This window comes from Cephus cinctus, unplaced genomic scaffold, assembly GCF_000341935.2.
Source record: "Cephus cinctus unplaced genomic scaffold, Ccin1 Ccin1_scaffold0129, whole genome shotgun sequence".
Classification (NCBI taxonomy): Eukaryota; Metazoa; Arthropoda; class Insecta; order Hymenoptera; family Cephidae; genus Cephus; species Cephus cinctus.
In genome coordinates this window covers 1,238,728-1,251,899 of record NW_014332862.1, presented here as the reverse complement: position 1 = coordinate 1,251,899, position 13,172 = coordinate 1,238,728, and the positions used below count along the sequence as shown (strand labels likewise).

Sequence of the window (13,172 nt, the reverse complement as noted above, 5' to 3'; positions counted from 1 at the left end):
TTTTTTTTTTTTTTTTTTTTTTTTTCGACAACTCAAAATTCTTCACCTACATAAATAACACCAAAGCTTATCTCTGGATTGATTAAGTAGGTTGCTTTTAAAAATAGAGGAATGCGCTAGGGGACTAACTGTAACCTGAGATTTCTCTATAGTCTAAACTACATGATCTTTATTAACGCCACGAAGCAAATTGCTACCAGTGAAGTGAGAGGCGATCAAGTGGAGACAGTTACACCGCTGGAATGTCAGTGCATAAGAGAAATGAAGGTTGCACCGAGCAAGGCACTCCTAGTCTGTCTCTTTACACCCAGTACGTACCAACCGATATTCCTGTAGATCGCGAACCAGTGCAAACGAAACTACGATTATATTCCTTATGATTTTTTTAGCGGCAGAATAATAGCGAGAAGACGGTATTGCGCAATTGCACCTATATCCCACGATGACTAACCGTCGTTGAATTTACCGAATCGGCAAACATCTGTTAAAGAAAAGACCTTACGTGTACATGAGTATACTAGAGAAAGTATCGGTCGATTATTTGAATAACAAAGAAGATAAAGAAAAATAGGAACGCTCGTTAAATCCAAAGCGCAGCAATGAAAGAGAGCAAGCATGAAAATCGTAAGGATCGTAATTTATTTTTCAATGCACGACGGGAAGTCATGGCTGTTTAAAATGTCGTCGGGTCTCCGTGGAAAGTGCATTGTCTGCATATTAAAATCATTGCAAAGAATCAAGACGCTACTGCTATATGCATAAGTCCATTTCTTACCACCAGGATAATACCCATGTCCCCCTATCGGTATACACTTCGCACGGCCTCCACTGATTTCGTTTTCCGCGCCACCTGACACTTCTCGTTCAACGATCCGATGCTAACCTAACCTCACTCAGCAACGACGTCAGCTCTTTTACACGCTTCCACCGAAGCACAACGATTCCCAATGGGAAAATTCAATCTTATGCTGTTTCTTCGTTCAGCAATAGGTCTCCGCCCTAGGAATTTATTCTGGTTCTCTACACCGTCTACGTATGTACGTAACTACTTGCACGAGCACAATCTTCCAGAAGACTGTATAGTAGTCTTGCTACCTGAGGGAACTTTTGACCCTCCCATTACAATCAAACGAACGCTTTCCGGTCCAAGTGCCCAACCCTCCACAAGGGTCAGACAACCGGGCTCAACCGGATCATAGAGTACAGCGGAGTACAGGGTCCGTCTAGGTCACGTTAAACTTTTACTGCATTTTATGATTCTGTATATATAGTACAGTATAGGGCAAGAGTTATACTTATGCGTGTGCATTGTGCTGCCATAAATATATATATACTGTCTGGTGTAATATCGATCTCGTTAACCACTCGGTTGTGTACGCGGGTTATGCACCTCTTGTAGTACGGCAGTCTCGTCACGAGACGAACGCAGCGCCCTCCGACTTCCGTTCTCGTTGTACAAATGAAATACTTTACGTACCTATTTTATGCACTGTACATGTACAGTGTGTATACGCACTGTAGCACTTTCCATAACCTCTGTCGTTGCTCCGCTTCGTGTCGCAATGGCGAGTTGATGTTATTTCACTTCTTTTTCCTCTCGCTGCCTCTCTGCATTTATTTATTTATTTATGTCGTGGGCAGAATATATTTTCATAATGTATTCGTATTGCCACACTACGGTTCAACAACAGTCCGCTCGGTATTTCGTGCAGGAACCAAGAAAAACGTGCTTATCACGTGTGTGCGTGAGACTGTACGCGTTACTCGTAGAATTTTCTAGAGGGTAGATTGTGTACGCACTAATTTTCGTGTCTGGAATACTTTATTGTCACGCGTCGTTGGGGAGAATTTCGTCGAGGGTGTTCCGGCAGGGTGTGTCTTGCCGTCACTATCCCATTTGAGCGGCTGGACAAATAATGGGATTCGATGGATTTTTTTTTTTCGTGGAGATTGCACGCCATTATTTTTTCCCCTCATATTCTAATTCAACCGTTTTCTCTTTGTCTCTCTCTTGGCTCGTACATATTTTCTCAGTCTTACAGAGGTCCTCTTGATTGCCGGAAGAGAAACAGTCGTACATTATTACTCCAACGCAGTATCTGGAGAAACTTTTGGAAATGTTTTTCTATTTCTATAGACCATTGGTTTAGAACTTGTGTCATCTACATCCGAGAAAGAGCGGCGTATCGCTACAGGCATGTAAAAGAGATACGATACTTCCTGCCCGGCTTTGGAAGTATTTTTAAAAATGGACTCACTAATTTCGAGGCAAAGAGATCGTCTATTTCACTGATTCCGAGTGCGTTTCCTACTATAGGCATCTCGCCCTCTCATAGCGAAGAAACTCCTGGTATAAGGGGCGGATTCGGAAGCATCCGACCATGGGTGTAATGTTCATCGGGTAATGGCGCGCAATTTGAAATATTGAAATGACGTTGATTGACGTAGACTCACAATGCTCATGCCATAACAATTTCTCGAGACTCCTCGATGACGCTCGAGTATATAAAATCGCTAACGACTGAATGAACTTTAGATATATAAATAAATAGCCTCAACCACAGGGCTCGAATTATTATCCGCTCCTTATACTAAGAAGCTCTGAGGGGGGAAGCAAGGTCGCTTGGACGTTTGCCCGTTACTAAAAATAATAATGATAGTAACAACAATAATATTCGACACTCTTCATTGTTACAATATCGATACACGCATATAGTCCTATAGGCATCTTATCTCCCTAATGATATATTCACGGCGAACGTGTCAGAGTATTATAATGGCCTATCTGCTCTCGCGTTACGTATTTTTTCACTAGCGTGGAGGAAATGCGTTAAATCTTTATACGCCTGGCGAGCCGCACGCAAGGACTGTGAGACTCCCATGCTTTCATTCTCAGCGTAACGACCATGATAGAATAAGCAAACGTCTTTATCGTGCTATAATTAACTGAGTAATTATCTAAGTCACACCAGGCGTGGAATCGATCCAATTGCTAGTCGTTTTTGCCCTCGACTTTTTCATCGTCTCGTTATTCGATTTTAATGCTGGTTAAGAGATTTTTTTTCTTTTTTTAAACCAGATACAATCCCGTCTATCCTCCCGACCGTCGCAATGTTTTTCGGCAACCCTAATCCCGAGTGCGAACCCCTCCGCCATAAATTCTGATCTCTCTCCCTTCGGGGGTAGTTTCATCCTGTCCCGGAATCCTGACCCGCGCAACTTTAACTCCCGTACTATGCAGACTCCTTTCAACCCGTTTTCTCTCCTTTTGCTTTTGTATCCCGTATGCGTCGTCACGTGCGTGTAAAAGCGGGAAACTCGTCCGCATGCATTTCTCTGAGAAATCCATTTCTATGCGTACACGGAAAGGGGGACCTTCTTATTCTTCTGTTTCGGAGAATAACACGGACCACTTCCACTTTGGACAATAAATTGCTTTTTGGATATCCTGTACGTGGCACGAATATCGCTAAAGTATGAAGGGCAGGACACTCTGCTTTCTCGTCGTCTATTAGATCTACGGCCGAAGGAGAACGACCTCAAAAGTTTTACTACTATGACGATTCATGCAAATTTTTCTTATTCGATGGGGGTCCGTTATGAGAACCCATACGGTAACTGTTCACCAAGTGCCTCTGTCAACCTCCGAGAGCCTGTAGCTGAATAAATGTCTGGTTTCAATGAAACGTCCACTAGGAAGGAAATGGCTGAACTGTACGATTATATGATCTATATACTAATGTCTGCTGTTATATCATTTTTACCTGCGACTATTTTCAGTATTGAAAAATACGAAAAGCATAACCGTGAGAATTGCCGTATGCTTTTAATACTCACCGGTAGTTTCAATTAGATGTTCAGTTTGCCGGGATGGTTTGAGGAGGTCGAGCTAGAGTCAGAGAAGAGGGATATATTCCATTAATGCTCGACGTCGAATTCAATGCGTCTAACGAGACTCACTTGGGATCCACCGTCACGTCGGTTAAAACGAAAAAATATCCAATGCTTCCGGAATTCATTTCTCCTGTCTGGCAACCTGGCTACTCTCGTCTGGCGAGATACGAAAGTTGCTCTTATTGAAAATCCGATCGGAGCCTAGAAGTGGAATTGCGATAATGCCGGGAACGAGGTACCCATGTATAGAGGAAGAGGGGGGTTAACATTTGAATCGAGCTCATACGTTTCTAAGGGTTGACATTTTGACGAGGAAAGCATGCTAAATAGGGTAGCAAATTACAAGGGCGTATGGTGTCAGGGGCAAAAATTTTTATTTCACAGAAAACAAAATTGATGTTTCATAGAACGCAGGGATAAAATAGGAGTGCTCCTTAACCTCGAAAAGTCCATGATTAAGCATGCAATTTGCATCGTTAATGATTGTGTCATTGGAACGAATTGCCTGGAGGTCTCGGATCCCCGTATATAATCACGTCACGTTGCAGCATGCGAATTACTTGTCCTTAATAATCCATGAAGAGTCAGACATGCTTCTAACTTCTAAGATTAATCACGATTCCAGATGTTCCTATCTACGTTTCCAAGGAGCAATCAATTCTAACGAGATTATTGTATCGGGAATCCTGAGCCACAATAGATGCCAAATTATAGGGATGGAAGTGAAGCCATTATCTGCCTGAATCGGTATTTCTCGGTAATGACTTCGTCGCAGGGTCGCCATTCCAATCAAGTTCGTATCGATAGTATTGAGATACCGGAATAGATAGAAAAATTTCAATTTCAATTATTTTATATAAAAATACTATTATATAGTTAATATCCAGTGATTCGTGTTAATTTCGGTAGGCAGAGTATCTTTCTTTGTAACTGCGAAGCCTTTGAAGCGAATATCTAAGGAAAACATGTCTACCGAATGGAGATGAGTTAGCATGAGCCATAATCGTCTGGCGATGAGTGATTCGGTAAACGTACCGGCAACAGTTCGACTGACTCAACCTGTCTTTCTGTCTGTACCGAGATTAAGAAATAGACGTTAGTCAAGTTATAAGCTATCCTCTGTCAGACTGTTGAAGAGTCATCGGTATAGAAATTTCAATGTAATTTACAGTAGTATACAAAGTCTACGCAGAGAGAGAACTCGATCCGCGTAACAAGGTTACAGAATCATACTAATTTAAAAGTGACCGTGATGCTGCGTGAGATGAGTCTGGTGCTTTGTAATTGATCTAAATGCGTGGTCCCCAAAGAGCATAGTTGGCAATTAAAAATATTTATGACGTCTTGATAGTCGTAACATGGCGTCAGGACGGCTCTCGGCACATAGCAGCGTACGTGCCTTCCGGTCCCCTAGGATTCTCCATATACGTTAGCGCAGTCCTTGAAGAGCTGTGCTGTTTGAATTTGGTAAAAAAAAGTTAAAAAAAAAGTATTTTTTTTTAATAAGAGACAAAAACAGTGTAAACTTTTAGCCCGGTATCGTTTCTTTTAAATCCAGCTTTTTCTCTACCCACAAGCTCGTGGAGAAATCTCGAGCACGAACGGATAGCCGAAGGATGAGTAACGACGCAGCTGAGCGCGATCGCGTACGCTCACGAATCGCTTTCCTCGGCCTCACGTGGAAATGTGGGTGGTAACGAAAACCGAAAGTTTCTCTAAAGGCGCCGTTCCAAAAATAGTCAGACTCACGAGTTTCAAATGCAAGCTCGCTGTGAGACCGCGTGATAATTACCCGCGGCGAATTTATATATTTTGAACGTACGTTGTAACAGGCCTGGATCGCTCGTGAGATTTCGGATGCCGATAAAGTAAATGCATCCCGAGTAAATTTAAATTCAGGTATCGAGGATATCCGACCAATTAACATACATATATTTATACCAAGTGAAGAAATAATAACGAGCGAGTATAAGTAAAAACTGTGTCAACATAAAGTTTAAACGAATCGTTAACGAAGATCGACAACCTCCCGACCGGATGATCCCTCGTAGTAGCATATCCCAAAAAACAGGATACGCGGAGAGATTCGTTAGTCATTAATTTATTAGCAAACATAAAGTAACCCCTCGTAACGTATTTCAATGTAGGGTGCGGTCGATCGCTATACCATGCGGACTCTTATTACACTGACAATGCAACGTGACAGGAGGGAGTTACTGGAGATGAAGGGAAGGACGAGTAGCGTTTCGAAATTCGATATCTCTTGAATGCTCGCGATTCTGTGCTCTCCTGTCATTAGAATTCCACATGGCAATGTCGGTGTTCTGCGAGCACAAAGGATTTTCACCAAGTACATATACAAGTTGGGTATATCGCAGTAAGAATATCCCTATACGTAAGACACGCGTGGATATATAGGTTATCGTCGGGATAAAGGATGAAAAAAGAATGACGCTCAGGTCCTTTGTACAGCCACCCTTTCAGGTTTCTTTTGACTAGTCGGAAAGTGTCATTGAATCCAACCCAACTGCAACAGCAGTGTCGTAAACCAAGAAGAGGGAAAGGCGCAGTAGGCGGACATACGAATCACGTACAAGGCGTAGGAGAGTAAGTTGGCTTCAGTCGATATTAAACCGTTGCTTCATAACGAAGTCTGTAAGGTGATCCCATAGCACCGTGAAGTGGTCGATGAAAAGCTAAACACTTGTTGACCAAACTAGCGCGCTAGGAGCGGTGGTTGGCGTGGCGGGCGAGTAGCAGTCACAGTCAGAGTCACAGTCACGGTCACGCTTCGAGGGTTGGACAGTGTGCTGTGTGGTAACCAGCCGAGGTAGTGGGAGATTGGTAACCTATAGAGAGAGCGAGGAAGAGAGATAGAAAGAGCAACTTCCATTGATTCCCCTACCCACCTTCACCTGGTGCTCCCTCCGTGCGTTTCTCTCTCTCTCTCACTCTCTGATCGAGACAGAAGACTTCTCTTCCTGCAGCCCGAGTCTCTACGCTCCACGTAGTCAGAGAGGAGTTCACTTCGTAGCCAAGTCCGTACGAGGAAGATCCTCGAGATCGACGCCTTCGAAGCCGCTCTCGCGAGGATGCCTTAGTCATAATCCGAGAAGAGCGTTCCTCTCTCTCGCACTCTCGCGTTGGATAGGTACATAGCCGGGAAACCCAGCCCTACCGGCGCTCGAAGCAAGAACAACAACACGCAGCATCGCCACGTCTCTGCTCTCTATGGTGGTGCGGAAGAAGGAAAGAGGGTTGCCCAGGGGCCGGGGACGAAGCCGTGAGGGAGGAGTGGAAGTGAATTCGCTCGGGGAGGAAGGAGCGCGAGGCTAGAGGAGGGAACGAGCGAGCGAGAGAGAATCCGGTTGCCTGGCGACCAGCCAGCCATCTAGTTCGATCCCAGCCAGCCAGCCACCCTCCGCAGGAGCAAGGAACAGTCGTCGGTCTCTCGTAGCGAGTGGGTAGGAACAGCAGTTTCATTGCAGTTCTACGACAATAACCCTCGCGCCGGCTATTATCACCGAAGTCATTTCTACGTGGCTGTATCCATGAGGTTGCTCGTCGAGCTTCGTGAAAGAGGCTCGTCGCATGACGGAGACGACGGGACGAGGAGAGAAGCTTGAAGAAACTCTGAACGAGATGAGATGAGATGGGGCGGCCGTGCCGGATGGATTTACTGAGCGCGTCCGAGAAGCATCGGATAATGCGATCGGCGCAGCTCCACTTGGCAAGGAACGTCCTCGTGTTGACCTGATCTGCGCCTAGCAGCAAGCTTACGCTGCCAACATGTGACGTGTGTGTTTCGTTTCTGCGTCCAAGCCTAACGAGTCCGATTTTTCTATATCTGTATATATATATATATATATGCATATTTATATATATTAATCTGCAAGCCGATTCTCAGACGCGATATATAGATATGGTGTCTCGTGAGTGATTAAGGGAAAGAGATAATCGTCGTCCTTTGACCTGTGCCAACGCTATTACGTTCAAGATGTTCCAGTGCATCATTCAACAGAGGAACGGATGGATACATCCATACAGCCCTGATACCAAGGACGTATTTCCAGGTAGAGAGAAATAATCCTCATTTATTTTAATCGTCCATACATGTTTACTACGATCCCAATGATCCGGAGGATCGGTACAAACATCCCCAGGAAGAGTCGCTACGCAAAAACAGGTTCGACGACCCCGGCAGGTTAGCTTCGGTATTCCGTTTAGCTTCAGGCTATACCCTGTTCAGGTTCTTTCTTCGAATACTGTATTTACTGTATCTACGAGCATCCGAAGAAGGTACGGGTACTCTTATCTAGAATTGGGTGTTGCCTACAAGGCCAGACGTGTGCAGCATATGTACACTGACTTTTCAGACTGTCAGGGCTGTAGCTCTCTCCCAGGAAAAATATACGTGTATCGCGCGTGAGAGAGAAAAAGAGAGTGGCAGGAAAAGAAAAAAGTTATAAAAATATATACATATACACGAACGCGTCCAGAGTCATCGTACGCTCGCCCGTGAAATAAAATTCTACAGTGACTCTCCCATTCTGTTACTCTCTCATTCTTATTCGCACTATCCATATATTCGCTGTCTCTTTCTCTTGCGCGCAGGAAGACGCAAATTAGTTCTCCCCGCACTAATGCTCGCCGTGCGATCGTGCCCGGTTCGTGTTTTGTATTTACGGAACGACCGTACCACATATATATACATATACATATATATATATATATATATATATATACTATGTGTACTCGTACGTGAGCATGCTCTCTCGACTCGCAACTCGAGTACAGTATTAATAGAACCGTACCACATATATATACATATACATCCCCGCACTAATGCTCGCCGTGCGATCGTGCCCGGTTCGTGTTTTGTATTTACGGAACGACCGTACCACATATATATACATATACATATATATATATATATATATATATACTATGTGTACTCGTACGTGAGCATGCTCTCTCGACTCGCAACTCGAGTACAGTATTAATAGACAAGGTAGAGACATGTCACATTGACGTAACGCCACTGCCCGAGGGAAATTCTCATTCTAAATTCGTTATACGCGCAGCCACTCAGTGTGTTACGCGTACCGGTATCGTTCAAGAAGTCCCTTCCGCATGAATGAGATCTGATTCGTTATAGAACAGGAACAAGGGTTGACTTACATGCCCGTGAGAATGAATTGTACCGAGATCCCATTTGAATTGGTGAAATTAAATTTCGCTCTCTTTTCTCTGTCCCCTTCAAGTTACGCTATACCGCGAATAGGTTAATCAGCACGATACCAATTCACTGATGAATGCTATACACGTTATGGGACAAATGACGTACGGACTAATTGAATTCATTAGTCTTTGTCATTTTTCATCCAACTTTGCAGTTTTGTAGGGTCTAAATAACGTATGGGATATACGTATGTGGTATTGCGTAAAATTGTGTATCGGGCACTTTTTTTTATACGTACGTCACTGATCCTTTGCTGGAGGATCAGTATTGCCGGAAATGAAATTCTCTGGCGTGTTTGTCCAGTCGCAAGGAACATTCCTGTGCTTTGAGGATAGAGGGGATGGTATTTATCGATTTTACTTTATTCTTCCTTCCGTGTGCGATAAGCCCTGGTGAAAAATAGGTTTACGCTTTATACACGATATTGGATGGAAAGATGATAAATCTGTGAGATTCAAAGGTACTGGGTTTTGGTATTAAAGTCTTAGACTCGCGTTGGGACGCGTTATTCTTCTCGTGTTCTTCAAAGGAACCTTTACTATATACATATACAGTCCTTTTGTATATTAGAGCTCGTAAACACAGAGCGTTACGCCATATGCACACGATTGTCGAAGGATACGCGTACGTATAATATATAATGAGAATCACCGGTAGAGCACGAACGGTAGTCCTTTAATTTTCTCCAGGCTTCTTTCGAAAGATCGTATAGTAAAACTGCTGCAATCCTCGAAGGAAATTGCGAAATATTACTTTTTCAGGCAGCCTCTCGAATTTCGAGAATAAGAATTTTTTTTTAAATCGTAAAGTATAAATAAGGAAACAAGAGATCAAAGAAAGTCGGTCTTGAAATTTTGCCAAGAATAACTATCGAATTCAATGTTAAATCCAGTACCGGTGAAAATGGGAAATTCAGACACGTTATTGATCCGATTCGATAATTTAGTATCGGCAGATGCATGATTCATACGATCCAATGTATCTATGTCATTGTCAATGCCTAATGGCAACGTTAACACCCCATTACGTATTATTCTATGTTATTCTTACTGAAAGCAATATCCGCGAATCGTATTATCACGTTTTTTATTTTCATACTCGTTACCTATACTCCAGACGGCAGATTACAAATTCGATAACCGTCACGTTACGACTGTGAAGAAAATAAAAAAAAATTTATTGAATTTGTAGCGTAACCGATATCCTTTAGGTAAATGCAGATCACACTTCGAGGGGCTTTGGTTGAGAATGGAGTCCAAGTCATAGAAGGGAACCAGGAAATTGCCCGTTAAATAAAAAAGTTTACGAGCACAAGTCGTGCAACACGCGAGTCCTTGTTAACCAACGTTAAAAAGTAGCCTAAGTAGCAGAGCGACGATATCCGCCAGTGAAATGAATTAATTCTACGAAACTTAAGTTCGCACGAACATTCCCATTGTGGTACCGATCATAAAATTCTTTAACGTACCACTTTTACTCTGTTTCTCGATCGGGAGTTTAACGATCCCTCGGAGGTTTTTGGATAAAGAGAATTTTACCGATATCACAATTACCTGAAGTGTCTGATTTATCTTGACGAGACTACCTAATCATCCACCTACGCTTGGGCTCTCTCTAATAAAAGCGGACAAGGCGGACCTCGTTAAGACTGTAATTTTATGTGCATAGCACACACTATTATCAACTCTCTACAGTCCCTTTCATTCTCCATCATAAATGCATTTGGTCCAGTGAAAGAAAATTTTTTTTTTTCATTTTCCCTCTCCGTCTCCTCCCATCGTTAAATCATCGATCTCCACTAGCCATTCAAGCCGAAGCGTAAATTTCCACTAGTAAAACACTAGATCACCGATAACCTATCGACCAATAAGCTCTATAGCTATCTCCGGTAAAACGTAATTTTTCTCTCCACCGTCTCATAAGCATCTCTATAATTACTATGGTCATTTGTATACTCATCCGGTGGCGTTAAGACGCGAGAAGAATAGTACGAAGGTAACGATAGAAGTCGTCCTGTTGCAACAGTCACTTGACGCTTCCCTTCAATTCGGACAGGAAGGAAGTCGATAGAGAAATGGTGCTGCATATCAATTTGTCTCTCTGCATTATTTATGTACGCCGACAGGCCTCAATTACATCCTTTCGTACACATATACGTGCCATAAGCCAGTTCGGTATGACAATCTCAATTTGTTATTAAAATATCTCATCTCCGACAGTGGCGACACCTGTCACAAATATCTTGGCAACGTCCTGCTACGAACTACGAAATTCACTGCAGCTGCACGCGCGATCGTTGCAATTGCACGTATGAACCTCCTCCCTGGTTCTCTGCCCACGGATTTTCTTTTCTCAATTGTACTTAACGTTTCCTCGCGATTATTCGCTCCGACGTCGAGTTCTCTGGCGTTCGTTATCTGAACCAGTAGCCAGTCGGTACCCACTATCAACTATACAGCCACACAACGACCCAAGGCAGCTGATACCGTCTAGTCGTATGCGAGTATGAGGTGAGCATTGCGAGTACGTACACGTAGTCCACGAAGCTTTATTTAATGCTCATACGTGAGTGTCCTGATCAGTGTGGGTTCAGACGTAATTGTGGTTAATTTAGTGGCGGTCAAACGCGCGAGTCTTCTCCTTATACCAGTCAGTTTACGCGACCAAGTCCTCCTTGACTGACTGACTGACTTACTTACTCGCTGCAGACCGACAACAAAACTCTCACGACTTTCCATTGAGTTTCCTTTGTGCAGCTTAGCGAACGCTGCTTTGTGGTGAATTTAATAAAGATTTTTTTTTCTCCATGTTATATTTGAAAGTGCGCTGGTGATTTTTTCAAGTTATCGTATACGTGCGTACGTGTGGGTTGACTTATGGGCCGACGCCTCTGGTACCTGACAATCAAGTGTTAACCGGTTTTCTTCTCCCTTTGTGGAATCCTTTTTTTTTCAAGCATCGAATAACCTTCGGTGTATACCGGGCTTAAGGATTCGTCGCTTCTAATTCAATTTTCTCTTACGAATGTACAGTGAAATTTTTACGTATTACATTCTACAGGAATTTATGTATTTACATAGAATGCTGCTGCGTCGATCGAATAATGACTTGAGCGAAGGAACCTCTGAAAGTTTCTTATCGTATTTCGATAGCGGGGTGTCGTTTTTATAGAAATGCACTGCGAAGGTAGGAAGTCGCTTGACGCTTTACTCGTTCAAGAGGAAACGACTGCACGGTACGACTGACTGTGCAGAATACGTATACCTAACCGACAATTGGAAATACGCACAGGCCCAGTCGCTCAAGCTGGCAGCCATCGTGGACACGTATGCACGCGCGGTTGTTACACTGTGAGTGGAGTGGAGAGAGAAGGTAGAGAAATAATAATAATAACGCCGCCATTTGATAAACAACAAAGAAGAAGAAAAATGTTCAAACTCCCCGGACGGCAAGAGTGGGAAGCCTGGACAAAAGGTAACCGAATAGATATATACATATATATATATATATATGTTCAGGAAGGAAAGATCAGCGCCTGAGATTATTATTATTTATCTTGATAGATGCTATCGGGTTGAGAGTCACTGCTGGTCCCTTCAGGGAACCCTCGGCCTGATGCTCTTCTTTTTTTTCTATATTCGACGATTAATCTGAACGCGTTCGATCGATCTTACTTTAACGGCGAAAATATTTCTCTCTCGCGGGGAGACGAGGTGCCTTGGAAAGGAAAGAAAAAAAAATTGCTCAAAGAAACCGGAATGTTATGGAGGGTTCCAAGGGGGAATGGGACTCGTAGGGTGGATATCGAAGATTATGGAAAATTTACTATGGGAACGAGTGGCTAGGCCTTATGCGCTATATATATATATATAGGACGTACTAGCATAGGGAAAAACTCATGCATAATGCATAACCGGCCTCTATCACAGAGTTCCTTCATGCTACGTAACACGATAGATAAACTCTGCAGCTATATCTATACACGAAGAAAGGAAAGAAAGGTAAAGAATATTTTAAAAAAACAGGGGGGGGGGGG

At 43.2% G+C, this 13,172-nt stretch overlaps 1 protein-coding gene across 9 annotated transcripts in view; it reads left to right on the top strand.

Moving 5' to 3' along the window:
• Positions 1–13,172, top strand: part of LOC107262812 (SLIT-ROBO Rho GTPase-activating protein 1) — a 30,486-nt gene that overhangs the window by 2,910 nt on the left and 14,404 nt on the right. Inside the window, exon 1 of one of the 9 annotated variants that reach the window (XM_025080362.1) lies at positions 6,897–7,967. The exons of 4 other annotated variants lie outside the window; for them this stretch is intronic. In XM_025080362.1, coding sequence (XP_024936130.1) covers positions 7,892–7,967 — 76 coding nt within the window. In that variant the 5' untranslated portion in view covers positions 6,897–7,891. Of the gene's footprint in view, positions 1–6,896; positions 7,968–11,491; positions 11,647–11,930; positions 12,611–13,172 lie in introns of those variants that run through there. 4 more of the 9 variants (XM_015729367.2, XM_015729373.2, XM_015729372.2 and 1 more) reach the window with 4 other exon arrangements.